At 43.2% G+C, this 19,496-nt stretch overlaps 1 protein-coding gene across 3 annotated transcripts in view; it reads right to left on the bottom strand.

The window, feature by feature from the left end:
• afg1lb (AFG1 like ATPase b) overlaps window positions 1-19,496 on the bottom strand; it is a 156,641-nt gene that overhangs the window by 14,074 nt on the left and 123,071 nt on the right. The window contains exon 11 of one of the 3 annotated variants that reach the window (XM_067984995.1): window positions 10,906-11,372. The exons of the other annotated variants lie outside the window; for them this stretch is intronic. Within the exon in view, the coding sequence (XP_067841096.1) occupies window positions 11,295-11,372 (78 nt within the window). The 3' untranslated portion in view covers window positions 10,906-11,294. Of the gene's footprint in view, window positions 1-10,905; window positions 11,373-19,496 lie in introns of those variants that run through there. 3 annotated transcript variants of the gene reach the window in all.

The raw sequence follows: 19,496 nt of genomic DNA, 5'->3' as shown, positions 1-19,496 counted from the left end.
AATTCTGCTTCTGCTGATGGCCCACAGCGCCTCATGGATGTCCAGTTTTGAGCTGCTAGTTCTGTTCTGAATCTATCCCATTTCGCACATTGATAGTGCCACACAATATGTTGGATGGTATCCTCAGTGTGACGACGCGACTTCGTCTCGACAAGGACTGTGTGGTGGTCACTCCTACCAATACTGTCATGGACAGATGCATCTGCGATAGGTAGATTGGTGAGGATGAGGTCAAGTAGGTTTATCGCTCGTGTTGGTTCGCTCACCACCTGCCGCAGTCCCAGTCTGGCAGCTATGTCCTTCGGACTTGGCCAGCTCTGTCAGTAGTGGTGCCACTGAGCCACTCTTGGTGATGGACATTGAAGTCCCCCACCCAGAGTACATTCTGTGCCCTTGTTACCCTCAGTGCTTCCTCCAAGTGGTGTTCAACATGGAGGAGGACTGATTCATCAGCTGAGGGAGGACAGTAGGTGATAATCAGCAGGAGGTTTCCTTGCCCATGTTTGACTTGATGCCATGAGATTTCATGGGGTCCGAGATCAATGTTGAGGACTCCCAGGGCCACTCCCTCCTGACTATACCACTGTGCCACTACCTCTAGTCGATCTGTCCTGCTGGTGGGGCAGGATTCTGTGCTTGACTCGTCTGTGAGACAGCTTTCCCAATTTTGACACAAGTCCCCAGATGTTAATGAGGAGGACTTTGCAGGGTCGACTGGGCTTGGTTTGCCTTGCCTTTGTTGTGTCCGGTGGTCCGTCTGGTTTTATTCTTATGACTTTTTGTAGCGGGATTATACAACTGACTGGCTAGGCAATTTCAGACGGCAGTTAAGAATCAAACACATTGTTGTGGGCCAGACCGGGTAAGGACGGCAGGTTTCCTTCCCTGAAGGACATTAGTGAGCCAGATGGGTTTTTACGACAATCCGTGTCACCATTACGGATACTAGCTTTTTATTCCAGATTTTTTATTTAATTAATTTAATTTAAATTCCCCAGCTGCCATGGTGGGATTTGAACTCATGTCTCTGGATTACTGGTCCAGTAACATAACCACTGTGCTACCGTACCCGAAGACTAGATAAAGACATGAGGGAGAAAGGAATAGAAAGATATGCTGACAGGGTTAGATCAAGTAGCGAGGGAGGGAGGCTTGAGTGGAGCATAAACACAGGCATGGACCTGTTGGGCCGAATGGGCCTGTTTCTGTGCTGTGCATTCCATGTAATTCTATTCTGCCTCAACCTCAGTGTCATTGCAAGGGGAAGGCAAGTCAACCCAAGATGATTTGTGTCATAATGGCTATTAACACAGTTGAATTGGCTGAGGCTGTTTGACTGCTATCTTAGATTGGCATAGATAGAGCAAAAGAGAAATTTGTAACATTCTGATGTAGTATTTTTAAGGTGACAAAAAAAGGGTGTTTGAATTTCAGAAAGCTCACACCACACAATTGTTAAATTCCACACAGATCAATAATACCAAAATATATCATACATTTAGTGGTACTAGCAGATCTTCCATGGCAATGCTACTGGTATTCTGGAGCATTATTGTGATGTTCAGCTGCTAAAATGGAGTTGTACTTATTCTGGCCCATCCCTTTAAAGCCACTGCTCAAATGATCCTTGTGAGGAAGTGGTCAAACTAGACAAATCTAGGTGACTAACTTTTTCTTTATTTGTTCTTGGGATGTGGGCAACTCTGGGGGGGGGGGTGGCAGTATTGATCAAAGAAACTATTATAGCACTGGAAAGGGGTGATATCATTGAGGGGTCAAAGACAGAATCTATTTGGTTGGAATTAAGGAACAATAGAGGAGCTATTATGCTACTGGGTGTGTACTATAGGGCACCAAATATTGGGAATGAGATAGAGGAGCAAATTTGCAGGCATATTACAGAAAGATGCAAGAACTATAGAGAAGTGATAATGAGGGATGTCAATTATCCCAATATAGACTGGGTCAGTAACAGTGTAAAGGGCAAATGGCGGGTGGGGTGAATTCCTGAAACTTGCTGGAAAAGTGTGTTTCCAGCCCAAGAAAGAAGAAAGCTGTGCTGGATCTAGTTCTAGGGAATAAAGTGGGGCAGGTGGAGCATGTTTCAGTGGGGGAGCACTTGGGGAACAGTGATCATAATATCATTAGGTTTAGAATAGTTATGGAGAATCAAGGAACAATCAGGCATAAAAATACTTAACTGGAGGAGGGCAACTTTCAGTGAGTTAAAAAGGGTTCTTGCCCAGGTGGATTGGAATCAGAAATTGTTCAGCAAAACAGTAATTGAACAATGGGAGCCCTTCAAGGAGGAGATGATTAGGGTACAGAATAGACACATTCCCATGAAGGGTAAAGGATAGATATCCAAAGCTAGAGCTCCCTGGATGACAAAAGATATATAGATTAAAATGAATCAGAAAAAGGAGGCTGATGCCAAATGTAAGGTTCATAATACAGTAGAGAACCAAGCTGAATACAAAATACAAAGGAGATCTAAAAAAGATCCTGGAACTCCCTTCCGAACAGCACTGTGGGAGAACCTTCACCACACGGACTGCAGCGGTTCAAGAAGGCGGCTCACCGCCACCAAGGGCAATTAGGGATGGGCAATAAATGCCGGTCTCACCAGCGACGCCCACATCCCATGAACGAATAAAAAAAGAGGGGCAAAGAGAGAGTATGAGAATAGATTAGCAGCTAACATAAAACAGAGCCCAAAAGTCTTTTATAAACATATAAATAGTAAAAGGGTAGTCAAAGGAAAGGTGGGACCGATTAGGGACAAAAAAGGAGATCTTCTTGTGGAGGCAGAAGGTATGGCTGAGTTACTGAATGAATAATTCACATCAGTCTTCACTAGAGAAGAGAATTCTGCAAACGTAGCAGTAAAGGAGGTAGGAACAATATTGGATAGGATAAAAATAGATAAAGAGGTGCTTAAAAGGTTGGCTGTACTCAAAGTAGAAAAGTCACCCAGTCCAGATGGGATGCATCCTCGGTTACTGAGGGAAGCAAGGGTAGAAATTGCAGAGGCTCTAGCCACAATCTTCAATCCTCCTTAGATGTAGGGGCGGTGCCAGAGGACCGGAGGTTTGCACATGTTACAGCCCTGTTCGAAAAACGGGAGAGGGATAAAAACCCAGAAATTATAGGCCAGTCAGCCTAACGTCAGTAGTGGGGAAATCTTTAGAGACAATAATCTGCCACAAAATTCATTAGCACTAGGAAAAGTACGGGGTAATAAAAGTCAGCACAGATTTGTTAAAGGAAAATTGTGTTTGACTAACTTGATTGAGTTCTTTGATGATGAAAAGAGAGGGTTGATGAGGGTAGTGCAGTTGATATTGTGTATATGGACTTTCAAAAGGAATTTGATGAAGTACCACATAATAGACTTGTAAGCAAAATTAAAGCCCATGGGATTAAAGGGACAGTGGCAGTGTGGATAAAAAAAATTGGCTAAGGGGCAGAAAGCAGAGAGTAATGGTGAACAGTTGTTTTTCAGACTGGAAGGAAGTATACAGTGGTGTTCGCCAGAGGTCGGTATTAGGCCCATTGCTCGTTTTGATACATATTAAATGACCTGGACTTGGGTATACTGGGTATAATTTCAAAGTTTGCAGATGACACAAAACTCGTGAGTGTAGTAAAAAATGTGGAGGATAATAACACACTTCAGGAGGACAAAGACAGACCCTGGTTAGACCCGCACCTGGAGTACTGTGAGCAGTTCTGGGCACCGCACCTTCGGAAGGACATATTGGCCTTGGAGGGAGTGCAGCGTAGGTTTACTAGAATGATACCCGGACTTCAAGGGTTAAGTTATGAGGAGAGATTGGAGTTTAGAAGGTTATGGGGTGATCTGATCGAAGTTTATAAGATATTAAGGGGAACGGATAGGGTGGATAGAGAGAAACTATTTCCGCTGGTTGGGGATTTTAGGAGTAGGGGGCACAGTCTAAAAATTAGAGCCAGACCTTTCAGGAGCGAGATTAGAAAACATTTCTACACACAAAGGGTTGTAGAAGTTTGGAACTCTCTTCCGCAAACGGCAATTGATACTAGCTCAATTGCTAAATTTAAATCTGAGATAGATAGCTTTTTGGCAACCAAAGGTATTAAGGGATATGGGCCAAAGGCAGGTATATGGAGCTAGATCACAGATCAGCCATGATCTTATCAAATGGCGGAGCAGGCACGAGGGGCTGAATAGCCGACTCCTGTTCCTATGTTCCTATGGTGAAATGGGCAGACACATGGCAGATGAAATTTAACACTGGGGTGTGTGAAGTGATACATTTTGGCAGGAACAATGAGGAGAGGCAATATAAACGAAATGGTACAATTTTAAAGGGGGTGTAGGAACAGAGACCTGAGGGTATATGTATACAAATCTTTGAAGGTGGCAGGACAAGTTGAGAAGGCTGTTAAAATAGCAATTGGGACCCTGAGCTTTATTACTGCATCGGGTACAAAAGCAAGGAAGTTATGCTAAATCTTTATAAAACACTGTTTAGGCCTCAGCTGGAATAGTGTGTTCAATTCTGGGCGCCACACTTTAGGAAGGATGTCAAGACCTTAGAAAGGGTGCAGAAGAGATTTACTAGAATAGTATCAGGGATGAGGGACTTGAGTTATGTTGGAGAGACTGGAGAAGCTGGGGTTGAGCAGAGAAGGTTACGGGGAGATTTGATAGAGGTGTTCAAAATCATAAATGGTTATAATAGAGTAAATAAGGAGAAACTGTTTCCAGTGGCAGAAGGATCAGTAACCAGAGGACACAGATTTAAGGTGATTGGTAAAAGAACCAGAGGCGACATGAGGAAACATTTTTGTTACGCAGCGAGTTGTTATGATCCGTAAGGGAGTTGGAAGCAGATTCAATCGTAACTTTCTGAAGAGATTTGGATAAATATTTGAAGGGAAAAAATTTCCAGGGCTATGGGGAAAGAGCAGGGGAATGAGACTAATTGGATAGCTGTTTCAGAGAGCCGGCACAGGCACGATGGGCCGAATGGCCTCCTTCTGTGCTGTAACATACAATGATACTGGCAAAGCAGTATTTATTGTCCATCCCTACTTGCCTTAATTAATAGTCCCATGTACGCCACAATGGATAGGGGTGGCAGGTTCCCTTCCCTGAGTGATTTGGGGTTTTATGACTATCCAGCAGCTTTCATGGTCGTTTTCTGGTGCTAGCTCACAAATTACTAAATTTATTTAATTCAATTTCACAACTTGCATGGGATTTGAAGGCAACTTCTGGGTTGATAGTCCAATACTGTAGCCGATAAGCGACTACACCCCATTGCTAGAGGTCAATCAGAATGCAATTGTAAATTTTTGACTCCAAAGCAGGAGAACGTGGTGTGTGTTTTTTTTAAGCAAGTGTATTTTGTATCAGTGACAAAGTGTGACATTTCTGAGTGTGACATTTGCAGTGGGATTCCCTAGTACTGGATGCAAGATTATACAGAAAATCTCGCATGGCGTTGTTGACAGTAAGTCAGAGGTGGCAGTACTGGGTGGGAGGGGAGGGCACGCAATTTGGTAGCGTTGGAAGAATGGCCTTGTGGTCTGGAAGCAGGGAGAACAATGGCAGGATATGGTGCATTGTGTGGATGCTCTTGGGGTCTGAGAGCACGTGAGGTAGCATGTCAGCAGCCTGGGAGCAGTGGAGGGTGGATGCAAACATTAGGCAGGACGCTAGGCTCATGGAGCATTGGGTGGGGAGTGAGTGGGTGTGTGTGGAATTACTGGGACATGGTGGTTGGGCTTGGAACTGTTGGTGGGGTGGGTTCTTCAGAGCAGGGGGGGGGGGCGGGGGAGGTGGTTCTGTGGTGTGGAAGCACCGGAGAGGAAGTCGTCAGCAATTTACAACCAAAAGCTCAAAATGGGCTTTACCAAAAATAATTAAATATAATGAGCCTTTGGCAGGTTGGCAATTTAAAAATCGGGGCTGAAGGAAGTTAAAATCAATTAAATAAATCAGCCTCCAACCTGAGGGAATGGGCGTTCTGCAAATAAATTTTTTAAATTGCCGAGGGAAACAGGCTTTCCCCACAATTAAATGAAATTGGCCTTTTTCGGGGGGGGGGGGGGGGGAAACAGCATGGCTCGTCCAAATTAATTTAATTAGCCCTCAGTAGGCTAGAGGCAATTTAAAACAACAGGGTCCTGCCAAATTAAACCGATAGGCATCTCCCGAGTAAATGAGATAAATAAAACCGGTCTTCAGCCTCAGAGAATGGGCTTTCCCAAAATTAATTAAATAAAATCAGCCTCTGTGGGAGTAGGCGAGGGCTTGCAGTGAATTAATATATTGATTATTTAAATAAATAGGGGCTCAAGCAGAAGAAACTAAAAGTAAAATAAGAAATTCAAAGTTAGATTGAATTTTTGAAAGATGAAAACTGAATTACACACAGAAGTTTGCCACAGTTAAATGAAAGTAGCATAAATGGGAGCGAATTAATTAAATAAATGAGTGCTGGAAGAAGAAGAGACTAAAAGTTTCAATTTATGAAGCATTACGAAATAGCTTAGTCGGTGGCAGGAGAGCCGGCTATGGACGGAGCTGGGAGATGGAGCTAGAATGAAGGGCACCTTACTTTAGGAAAGATATCAAGGCCATAGATAGGGTGCTTAAGAGGTTCACTTCGATGATGTCGGGGATTTAGTTATGAGGAGAGACTAGAGAAACCGGAGCTCTTTTCATTGGAACAAAGATGGTTAAAAGGAGGTATGACAGAAGTGCTCAAAATTATGAGTGTAAATCAGGAAAAATCTGTTTCCACTGGTCGGTGACTCAGTAATTGGAGGCCATAAATTTAAGATAGTCACCAAAAAAACAAAGAGAGGGGTTAAGAGAAATTTTCTTTACACGGAGGGTTGGTAAAACATGGAATGTCCTACCAGAAACAGTAGTGGAAGCAGAAACCATAATAGCTTTTAAAAAGGATTTGGATAAATATTTGAAGAAAGACAGATTTAAAGGTGAGGGAGCAGGAATGGGACTAAGTGGTGGAGAGCTTTTTCAGATAGCTAATACAGGCACGGTGGCCTCTTCTGTGCTGTAAAATTCTATTAATCTATGACAAAGGAGAGCCTTGGTCACATGGGCAGAATAGATGAATCAGGATTGAGCCTATGAAAAAAGCTATGAAGCAGCTAATAAAAGCACCGAAAACAAACAGTTTGAAACGTGACAAAGAGCTGTGACACCTAGGCAGGTCGAAGGTAGACACAATACAAAATCATGACAGGAAGTAGTCTGAAATGGACAAAAAAGCTCATGTGATATGAAAAACTTTGAATATAATTATAGATAATAATAGATACAGCAAATCCAAAATATTACTTCGAAGTAAGCCGGAAAGTAAGATCAGAGCAAATAAATTTAAATTAGTTAGTGAAAGTTAGAACAGTTTATGATGGAGAACCTCCCCTCTTAAAAATACATAATGTATCAGGAAAGGTGGCAAAGGAAAAAGCATTAGGACACTTAAAATGTGTTCGGATGCTAAAACAGGAGATCTAGGGTATCAAGAGGGATGACCTTCAATAGTATTTTCTCATCCTTGACTTTGAACTCAAGTTTTTCCCCATTCTAGATTCCCAATCAAATCTGGTGAACTGCTAAATACCAAATCCACCCCAATACCCTGCTTCACATGTTATAAGAGTCACTTATTACCTCCAAGAAATTGTTTGGACTTAAACTTCTCCCTTATTGCTCATGATTATTATATCATGGCTCCCAGCAACTTCTCTTACTTGCCTATCTAGCTTACTGTCTACCTTGACTTTGAGCGTGGTGGTCAATAGCAGAGCAGATATTAATATTACTTTGGTACCTTTATTACTATTTCTACCCGTATTGTTTCTGCCCTTTCCCTTTCTGCTGCAATATCGCCCTCTCAATGCAATGCCACTCCTCCGCTGAGCTTAATGAGCCTTACATTATGAAACAATCTGTATTCTCAGCTCTATTTCTTATCCATCTTCTCCTCACAGCCAGGTTTCTGATATGTCATAAGACTTAGCTATTGCATACACTTCTAATTCCAACAATTTATTCTTAATGCCCTTTGCATTAGTATAGAATATTCAAGTTTCTTCTGCAGCACTTCATCACCATTTGAACCTTTTATCACACAATTAGTTCCTTCCTTAATATAATCAGTATTTTCTCCTGCTTCAAGGCAGTAACTGTTTCTTGACCGGCTATTCATTACCTATACTTTATGGACCACCTGCAGGAATATTTTCTATTTCAAATTATCGCTTAAGTAGACAGTGTATCAAAGCTACCTAAACAAAAAAAAACATACAACTGTAGTTATACTCAAGTATAACTGTGGGTAGTGCAATGCCATAGAGTGTTAGCATGCTCATTTGGATCCAGTTCTCTTTATATGACGAGTGCACAGTCTCAGCTATGCTGTCACAGGAAGGTGCCAAATGGTTCCTCATTCAGAGGGCAGGAGGAGAAAAAAATCCAGACACTAGCTCATCCTGCTCTTGTGTGTCTCCTAGCCTCTTTTTACGGAATACCACCAGAAGAAGCCAGGGAGCATGTTGCCTCTCCACCCATACTGCCAGCATATTGTGTGTAGTCCAGAGAAAAAGGGGGAAGAAAATACAAATATCTTACAGGAAACCCCCTCACAAAACTCTCAAACGTGTAGTATAGCATTTCTAGTTATAGTAATTTACACCATACATGTGGTTTGGACTCAATTGGCTGGATTTTCCACTGCCGTCTGCCTGTTGTTGCAGACTATGGTCAGGAGTTCAGTCTTCCTAGAACTGCCCACTTTGCCCTGGCATAGTTTCCAGGGGATGAGACCAGTAGTAGTGGAAGTACCCACCTCACGCAGGCGGATATTGAATTTAAATTATGGCTTGGGACGTGTCCACCCTGCGTACTATTTTCCACCATTCTGGGCACGCAGGTCATCAGATCACACCCATGGGAAATGGGTTGCTCTCATATGAAAGGTCATGGAAAGGACGCAGTAAAGTCATGGCGAGTCTATTTTCAACCATTTCTTCACTGTTTACCTTTATTTCTTTCTCTGCTGACAGTTAGGTTCACTTAAGCCTTTGTGCCAATTCTTCTATCTTTGTTTTTGCCCCCAACACGGTTATTCGCATCAATAGACTTCGCAATGGGAATTCCCCTGAGGTATTTGGAAGAAGAGGATAAACAAAAGGATGCACAAGAGGTGTTATGTCCCCACCGCTGATACCTGTGCACCTGCATCTGCAGAAAGAGGTGACCATATCTCACTTTGGCAGATCATTTGTGAAGATGGAGAGTCCTATTCCTAAAGGAGTCAAGGATAGTAGGCCTGATCGTACATCTGGGAAATGTGAATATCTAGATAACTGTATTTTTGAATGCTTCCTTGGAAGCATCCTAAATCATAGCATATCACATAGCTCTCAGTGGTACTGCATAAAAGAAAGCATACCAGTGTCAACAACAGTCAGCGTTGCAGCCCCTAATATACCTACCTGGCAGTGACCATGGAAACTGTCTTGCAGGCCCAGGTCATAGACAGCCAGATGCAAAACTATGCCATCTGCTGCAAGGAGAATTGCAGTTACCATGCAGCATAGTAATGACAGTAAATTTCAACTGTGGCATGAAATTTCAAAGAAAAGTAGGGGAGTTCTCCCTGGTGTCCTGGCCAATATTTACCCCTCAACCAACATCACTAAAACAGGTTATTTGGTCATTTTCACATTGCTGTTTGTGGGACCTTTCTGTGCGCAAATTGGTTGCCCCATTTCCTACGTTACAACAGTGACTGCGCTTCAAAAGTACTTCATTGGCTGGAAAGCATTTTGGAGTGTCCTGAGGTAGTGAAAGTCGCTATATAAATGCAAGTTCTTTCTTCCTTTCTTTATATTTATCTCCTCAGATAGTATCTATTAAACAATGAGCTACTGAAGCACGTACACAGACCCATCACCAACGGCTATAAGGTGCATGACTTTGTCGAGTGATAGTGCAGTCGGCAAAGATTGATTTTTTACTGATCAGATGGATTTAAATCTTTTGAATCTAACTTATTCTTTGCAGGAAAAGTACCAATAGAGTTTTCACCATAAAGAGAGAGGAGAAAAAACATACAAAGCTTGAAGTGCAGTTCTTATTATGGCTAAAAGCTTACTTTCTTTGAGGCCAATGTGTCAAAGTGGAAACATGCAATGCAATAGCTCCAGCTTTTTATCAGCAGCCCACTTCAGCTAGGATGTCAGAGTTGTTCACATTGTTCCTTTTGTTCTTCTCCCATAGCTGCTTTTTTACAGAAATGCACCAAAATGGAATGATTTAATGGATGCTCCATCATCATCATTTCAACTCAAGAATTATTTTTTTTTTACCCTGAACAGATTCTACCATGTGCAGGAGGAAGTTGAGTCTTTTGTCTGCCTGCATTAGTTATTCTAGGTAGAGAGATGCCGTGGGCTTTTCAGGAAGTGTAATACACAAAGTACCACGACTCAGTGACATTATATTTCAGCAATCTGGTTACAAATAAATCTGCTGAAATACAGAGCAAACAAGCCAGGACATATAATGGTAACAGAGGCATTTTTGTTTGTTTTGGCACCATATTGATGGTTTTCTCCTTCTCGAACAGCCTAATGGCAGTCCTAAAGGCTCAGCAAGTTTATGCATAGTTAAGCCATACAGATCAAGAAGGTCCCAGGTTCGACTACCATTCTCTACCGAGTTAGCTGATCTCTGAACAGCGGTAGAGGGACTACAGTTGGCTTCAGCACCATTAAGTTCAATAAAATCAATAGCTATGATGCAAAGATTAGCTCTGGTGTCCTATTTTACAATTGGATAGTCAGACAGCAAAGGACTGAATATTTTTAGTTGCTTATAAACTTTATTTGCTAGGATTCACATTACACACAATGCATCCCTCACACAAACCCTCTCCCCAAGCCGACTCCCTGATATATGGGAGCCAGAAAGTTCCCAATTGCTCATGCACCTGAACCTAATCATTCATCAATTGAAGCAACTCATTTATATACAATTAACATACTATCCCTCAGTCTTTCTTCTCATTCAAAAATTGTTGGCACCATGGACTGCTTCATAATGAGGGCATCATGGCTGCCTTCTGGATAAAATCCATTGATGTGCGTTCAGAAGTTTCTGTGGTCAAATCCCACTTGGACATTCATTGAGTGGAAACCTTTTCTGTTCATGTTGGCATGGTGTTGGCCCTGATGCCCACATGAATGTCATCTTTGATGTCTTACTAGTGACTTAAACTGCAATCTCTCTTTAAGAAGTCTACTTGAGCAGACCGGATCCCAGGATTCCAGATGCGTCCATTCTGTTACGAGCAAGGGGTCAGATGTGGGTAGATTCTTGCCCAAAGTTGTTTGGCATGGCATCTCATTTTACTAATTATAAATCATAAACGAGGCTCATGACCTCCAAAGTAACACATCACAAAATGAGGAGCAACATGAATCGGGTGCACAAGATTGAATGCCTGATTATAAGCCCTGTGTCTGCCGCTAATGAGGCCGCACGCTACCAGAGGTACATGAAAACAATGATCCTATAGTCTGAATGCCATAGCACTTTCCACCATGGCAGTTAATTTACTGTAATAATTCAAAATCACTTTTAAAAAAGGAATTTCCTGTCTGTCCTCTACGTTGTGACGGATTTGCGTGACAATTATTTTCTTCCTCATTGGCTGAGCGACCATGTTTTTCTTTTTTCTAATTGGTTGACAGTTCATTTCTATTTTAGCTATTCTTCAAAATATTTCAAACCTTTTTTTAAAAAAACAATCAAATTTGACCTAAAGATCTTATACAATCATATTCTAGCAAATAAGATTCAGAGAGATGTAGCTGACATGACAGTTCCTCACGCACCCCACCATATACTCTGAATTTATAAAACACACCAATCAAAAAATAAAAATCACAAACCTACCCAAAACCTGGCCTCCAACAACTTTTTCCTCTCCCCTTTTCACAAGCAGCACGATGCACTCTGCTGGGCCTCTGAACACTCATTCCTCAACAGTTACCGCATAAATCCAAAAATTCACCAAACAACCATTAATGTTCCTAGTTTTCATTTAATGTAGGATTGAAATTGTGAATCTTTAAAGTACATTTGCCAGTCTGGCTCCTGCTTCCAATGTCCAGAGCTAGAATTCACAGGAGCCTTCTTCAGGAGACATGTTAAAAGTGTCCTCCAAACATTCATAGAAATGGACACAATTTTTTTTCACTTTTGTCCTTGAGCAACAATACGAGTGTTTATAATAAGATTACTTGCATGTGTCAGAAATTTTAGCATCGGAGGAGGCCATTCAGACCTCCTTGCCTATGTTAAATTTCGGCTCCTCGAAGGCCTGATTTTACACACTCCCATTTTCCTGCTTTATCCCCAAACTAATTCCATTTTCTTGCTTTTTTCTCAAAACTTCAATTTCTACTTCAAGTAATTCTCCAGTACCTCTTTGAATGCTATAATTGAATTAACAGTAATCACTTGTGACAAAGCATCGGCTACTGAAATTTAATCAATTTCAGCATTTAAAGCGAACATTCACACAAGTTTTGTGTCAGTGTGAAGCAATTTCTGGTTCACCCCGATGCTAAACTTTTTTCTTATGCCATCCCCAGTTGGCGTATGATGTGTAAATCTGCAGTTCGGGCTCCATCCAATTCTGGAATGAAGCAGAATGAGATTCCCCAGGGAGTCTCTGTCGCTCTGAAGTCAGGTCAGGTCCTGATGTCAGATTTAGGCTGCATTTACAATACAACTGTGGCATTGGTGTGTAGTAAAATTACATTGCACTGACACTACATTTGCACTATAAATGCACCTTAAGAATAAATTGGGGAACAAGTAAGGAAATGAGATGATGGGATTTGAATAGGCAGCTCTTATATGGAGCTAGCACTGGCACATGGCTTGGTTGAATTAGCACTTCCTGTGCTAAAAATTCAATGATTCTGTAATTTTGAATACTGCATGTATTTTGGGCACACTACCTTGAAATGGAATCTGATATGTTAAAGAAAATTTAGAGATGACTAAATCTAGGACTTAGGGCCCCAAAGTTACAAACAGGAAATCATTGAATTGAGATAGTTTCCATTGAAGAAAAGCAGATAAAAAGGGGCTGTGATCCAACTTTTTAAAATGCTAAGAGATATTGATAATGTTGTTGCAAGCTGGTCTATTTACAACAACTTACATTTTATTATACTACCTTTCACCAGCAAGACATGTTAGAACACTTTACAGTGTGGAGAAGAAACCAAAAGAACACCAAGTGGGAGAAGACCACATTGATGAAACTAGGGGATGGGGCTAAAAAGCATGAAAAAGGTTTTGCGACATTCAAGCATTCGAGACACTGCAGAGAAGAGCACGAGGCTGATTGTGGTCACAAATATTGCATTTATGTGAAAGATGGGAGAAGCTTGGGCTTTTCAGCCTTGAAAGGAGACATGAGAGATGCTCTAATAGAGTGACAGTAGATAGTTAATAATATCGAAAAAGGAAATCTAGAATTTTTTTTTATTCGTTCATGGGATGTGGGCATCGCTGGCAAGGCCAGCATTTATTGCCTATCCCTAATTGCCCTAGAGAAGGTGGTGGTGAGCCGCCTTCTTGAACCGCTGCAGTCCGTGTGGTGAAGGTTCTCCCACAGTGCTGTTAGGAAGGGAGTTCCAGGATTTTGACTCAGCGACGATGAAGGAACAGCGATATATTTCCAAGTCGGGATGGTGTGTGACTTGGAGGGGAATGTGCAGGTGGCGTTGTTCCCATGTGCCTGCTGCCCTTGTCCTTCTAGCTGGTACAGAAGGTGCTGTCGAAGAAGCCTTGGCAAGTTGCTGCAGTGCATCCTGTGGATGGTACACACTGCAGCCACGGTGCACCGGTGGTGAAGGGAGTGAATGTTTATGGTGGTGGATGGGGTGCCAATCAAGCGGGCTGCTTTGTCCTGGATGGTGTCGAGCTTCTTGAGTGTTGTTGGAGCTGCATTCATCCTTGGAAGTGGAGAGTATTCCATCACACTCCTGACTTGTGCCTTGCAGATGGTGGAAAGGCTTTGGGGAGTCAGATGAGTCACTCGTCGCAGAATACCTGCTCTTGTAGCCACAGTATTTATGTGGCTGGTCCAGTTAGGTTTCTGGTCAATGGTGACCCCCAGTATGTTGATGGTGGGGGATTCGGCGATGGTAATGCCGTTGAATGTCAAGGGGAGGTGGTCAGACTCTCTCTTGATGGAGATGGTCATTGCCTGGCACTTGTCTGGTGCGAATGTTACTTGCCACTTATCAGCCCAAGCCTGGACGTTGTCCAGGTCTTGCTGCATGCGGGCATGTGCTGCTTCATTATCTGAGGGGTTGTGAATGGAACTGAACACTGTGCAGTCATCAGCGAACATCCCCATTTCTGACCTTCTGATGGAGAGAAGGTCATTGATGAAGCAGCTGAAGATGGTTGGGCCTAGGACACTGCCCTGAGAAACTCCTGCAGCAATGTCCTGGGGCTGAGATGATTGGTCTCCAACAACTACTACCATCTTCCTTTGTGCTAGGCACGACTCCAGCCACTGGAGAGTTTTCCCACTGATTCCCATTGACTTCAATTTTACTAGGGCTCCTTGGTGCCACACTTGGTCAAATGCTGCCTTGATGTCAAGGGCTCTTTTCAGCTCTTTTGTCCATGTTTAGACCAAGGCTGTACCGAGGTCCGGAGCCGAGTGGTCCTGGCGGAACCCAAAGTGAACATCAGTGAGGTTATTGGTGAGTAAGTGCTGCTTGATAGCACGGTCAATGACACCTTCCATCACTTTGCTGATGATTGAGATTGTTGGGGCGGTAATTGGCCGGATTGGGTTTGTCCTGCTTTTTGTGGACAGGACATACCTGGGCAAAAAATACGACTTTAAACTAAATTGCAAGTAGGACAAGGAGCCACAGGTTCACATTAATAGAAGGGAAATTTAAGACTGACATCAGGAAGTTCTTACCACAAAATGGACTCCCAGATAGTGAAAACTATGGATTCATTTAAGAGGCGCTTGGATACTGCACAGGAAGGACTTCTGGTTTTTGGTGGATGGATGAACCAAAATGGTTGAATGGCCTTTGTTCTTCGTAAATATCTTGTGATTTTTATGAAAGCAGGAAGAGAGAAAGTAAGGATTATGGGAGCGGATTCCAAGGATTGAAAGAGAGGCCACCAAGGGAGCAGAATGGAGAAAATAATTGATGTACATTAATAAAGAAGGGCAGACACAGGATGCAAGCAAGGATATAGGGCCTAAGGGGGTTGCTGCGGTAGAGTGGGGTGACGTCGTAAAGGCATTTAAAGGGCAGGATAAGGATTTTGAATACGGTGTGCGGATACACAGTGTGCTGAGAGTTCGGTAAGTGTGGGAGTTCGGTGAAGTGGGGGAAGGAGGTGCTGCTTTGCCTTGCTTTTCCTAACTTTTCCCGCAGAGCGGCAGTGGATCTGAGAGTAGAAGACTGAGATTGTGGAATAAAAGCAGCAGCAGACCTGCAACAAGAGACAACTACTGTGTGACGTCACAGGTGAGGCAGGAGAGTCCGAGAGGTGAGCAGAGTATAAAAGGGGAGGCCTAGAGCGGGAAGAGAGTCTGGGAGTCTAAGGCAAGTCATGGCAGCACAGCTCGCACCCGTGATATGCTCCTCCTGCACTATGTGGGAAGTCATAGACACTACCAGTGTCCCTGGCGACCATGTGTGCAGGAAGTGTGTCCAGCTGCAGCTACTGGCTAACCGTCTTTCGGAGCTGGAGCTGCGGGTGGACTCACTGTGGAGCATCCGCGATGCTGAGACTATCGTGGATAGCACGTTCAGTGAGGTGGTCACACCGCAGGTAAAGAATACGCAGGCAGAAAGGAAATGGGTGACCGCCAGGCAGAGTAAAAGGACTAGGCAGGTAGAGCAGGAGTCCCCTGGGGCCACCTCCCTCTCAAACAGATATTCTGCTTTGGATACTGTTGGGGGGAGATGGCTTATCAGGGGAAAGCAGCAAGAGCCAGGTTCGGGGCACCACGGGTGGCTCTGCTGCACAGGAGGGGAGGAAAAAGAGTGGCAGGGCTATAGTGATAGGGGATTCGATTGTAAGGGGAACAGATAGGCGTTTCTGCGGCCGCAAACGTGACTCCAGGATGGTATGTTGCCTCCCTGGTGCTAGGGTCAAGGATGTCACGGAGCGGCTGCAGGGCATTCTGGAGGGGGAGGGTGAACAGCCAGTTGTCGTGGTCCATATTGGTACCAACGACATAGGTAAAAAAAGGGATGAGGTCCTGCAAGGTGAATTTAAGGAGTTAGGAGATAAATTAAAAAGCAGGACTTCAAAGGTAGTGATCTCAGGATTACTACCGGTGCCACGTGCTAGTGAGTATAGGAACAGGAGAATAGACAGGATGAATGCGTGGCTGCAGGGATGGTGTAGGAGGGAGGGATTTAGATTCCTGGGACATTGGGACCGGTTCTGGGGAAGGTGGGACCTGTACAAGCGTGACGGGTTACACCCGAGCAGGACTGGGACCAATGTCCTCGCGGGGGTGTTTGCTAGTGCTGTTGGGGAAGGTTTAAACTAGAGTGGCAGGGGGATGGGAACCTGAGCGGGGACTCAGAAGGGAATAAAGTTGAGAGCAGCAAGAGAGGGGAAGACCCAGGGGAAATCTACAATACAAATAGTACAAACAGTTGTTCAAGAACAAGTGAAAGGGAAAAGCATAGAGCAGCGGAAAGAAAGTGTACTTTAGGCACGACAGATAAAATGAAAACTAGAAGGCGTAAGGCAATTAACTCAGCATCAAAGCTGTGGCAGGGGGTTGGGAACCTGAGCAGGGAGACAGAGGAAAGCGTATCAGGAAGGGACAGAAGGTATGGAGTAAAAGGTAAAGTGTTAAAAAAGGAAAAAGCAGGAACTAAGTGTCACAAAACATATTTGAAAGTTCTTTATCTGAATGCACGTAGCATTCGTAACAAAATGGACGGGCTAACGGCACAAATAACTACGTATGGGTATGATCTTGTGGCCATTACAGAAACATGGCTGCAGGGTGACAACGACTGGGAATTAAATATGCCAGGGTATTTAACAATCAGGAAGGACAGGCAGGAAGGAAGGGGAGGTGGGGTGGCTATGTTAATAAGGGAAGGAATCACTGTAATACAGAGAAAAGATATTGGGACAAAGGATCAGGATAGTGAAACAGTTTGGGTAGAGATAAGGAATAATAAGGGGCAAAAAAACACTCGTGGGCGTAGTATATAGGCCTCCTAATAGTTGCAACTCTGCTGGAAGAAGTATTAATCAGGAAATAGTCGGGGCATGTAATAAGGGAACAGCTATAATTATGGGGGGATTTTAACTATCATATTAACTGGACAAATCAAATTGGGCAGGGCAGCCTTGAGGAAGAGTTTATTGAGTGTATTAGGGATGGATTTCTTGAGCAGTATGTAACTGAACCTACAAGGGGGCAAGCAACCTTGGACCTGGTCCTGTGTAATGAGCCAGGATTAATTAATAATGTCCCAGTTATGGATCCCCTTGGAATGAGTGACCATAACATGGTTACATTCCATATCCAATTAGAGGGTGAGAAGGTTGGTTCTCAAACAAGCGTACTGAGCTTGAATAAAGGAGACTATGATGGTATGAGAGCGGAATTGATTAAAGTGGACTGGGAAAATAGATTAAAGGGTAAGACAGTACATGAGCAGTGGTGGACATTGAAGTAGTTATTTTACAACTTTCAAAAAATATATATACCACTGAGGAAAAAAGGGTGTAAAAGGAATGACAGCCATCCGTGGCTAAGTAAAGAAATTAAGGATAGTATCTGACTAAAAACAAGGACATATAAGGTAGCCAAACTTAGTGGGAGGATAGAAGATTGGGAAGTCTTCAAAAAACAGCAAAAAGTAACGAAAGGATTGATTAAGAAAGGGAAGATAGATTATGAAAATAAATTAGCAAAAAATATAAAAACAGATAGCAAGAGTTTCTACAGTTATATAAAAAGAAAAAGGGTGGCTAAGGCAAACGTAGGTCCCTTGGAGGATGAGACCGGGAAATTAATGGTGGGAAACATGGAGATGGCAAAAATGCTGAACAAATATTTTGTTTCAGTCTTTACGGTAGAGGACACTAAGAATATCCCAACACTGGACAAACAGGGGGCTCTGGGGGGGGGGGGGGGAGGAGCTAAATACGATTAAAATCACTAAGGAATTGGTACTCAGTAAATTAATGGGACTCAAGGCGGATAAATCCCCTGGACCTGATGGCTTACATCCTAGGGTCTTGAGGGAAGTGGCAGTAGAGATTGTGGATGCTTTGGTAATAATTTTCCAAAATTCTCTGGACTCGGCAAAGGTCCCGGCAGATTGGAAAACTGCCAATGTAACACCCTTATTTAAAAAGGGTAGTCGGCAGAAGGCTGGAAATTATAGACCAGTTAGCTTAACATCTGTGGTGGGTAAAATTTTGGAGTCTATTATTAAGGAGACAGTAGCAGAACATTTGGATAAACATAATTTAATAGGACAAAGTCAGCATGGCTTTACGAAGGGGAAGTCATGTCTGACAAATTTGCTTGAGTTCTTTGAGGACATAACGTACAGGGTGGATAAAGGGGAACCAGTGGACGTAGTGTATTTGGACTTCCAGAAGGCATTCGACAAGGTGCCACATAAAAGATTATTGCTCAAGATAAAGAATCACTGGATTGGGGGTAATATTCTGGCATGGGTGGAGGATTGGTTATCTAACAGGAAGCAGAGAGTTGGGATAAATGGTACATTCTCGGACTGGCAACCTGTAGCCAGTGGTGTTCCGCAGGGGTCGGTGCTGGGTCCCCAACTCTTTACAATCTATATTAACGATTTGGAGGAGGGGACCGAGTGTAACATATCAAAGTTTGCAGATGATACAAAGATGGGAGGGAAAGTAGAGAGTGAGGAGGACATTAAAAACCTACAAGGGGCTATAGACAGGCTGGGTGAGTGGGCGGAGATTTGGCAGATGCAATACAATATTGGAAAATGTGAGGTTATGCACTTTGGCAGGAAAAATCGGAGAGCAAGTTATTATCTTAATGGCGAGCAACTGGAAAGTACTGCAGTACAAAGGGATCTGGGGGTCCTAGTGCAAGAAAATCAAAAAGTTAGTTTGCAGGTGCAGCAGGTGATCAAGAAAGCCAACGGAATGTTGGCGTTTATTGCTCGGGGGATAGAATATAAAAACAGGGAGGTATTGCTGCAGTTATATAGGGTATTGGTGAGACCGCACCTGGAATACTGCATACAGTTTTGGTCTCCATACTTAAGAAAAGACATACTTGCTCTCGAGGCAGTACAAAGAAGGTTCACTCAGTTAATCCCGGGGATGAGGGGGCGGACATATGAGGAGAGGTTGAGTAGAT

This window comes from Heptranchias perlo, chromosome 5 (genome assembly GCF_035084215.1).
Source record: "Heptranchias perlo isolate sHepPer1 chromosome 5, sHepPer1.hap1, whole genome shotgun sequence".
Classification (NCBI taxonomy): Eukaryota; Metazoa; Chordata; class Chondrichthyes; order Hexanchiformes; family Hexanchidae; genus Heptranchias; species Heptranchias perlo.
Note: the sequence above shows the minus strand (reverse complement) of the source record. Positions and strands in the feature narration are given on the sequence as shown.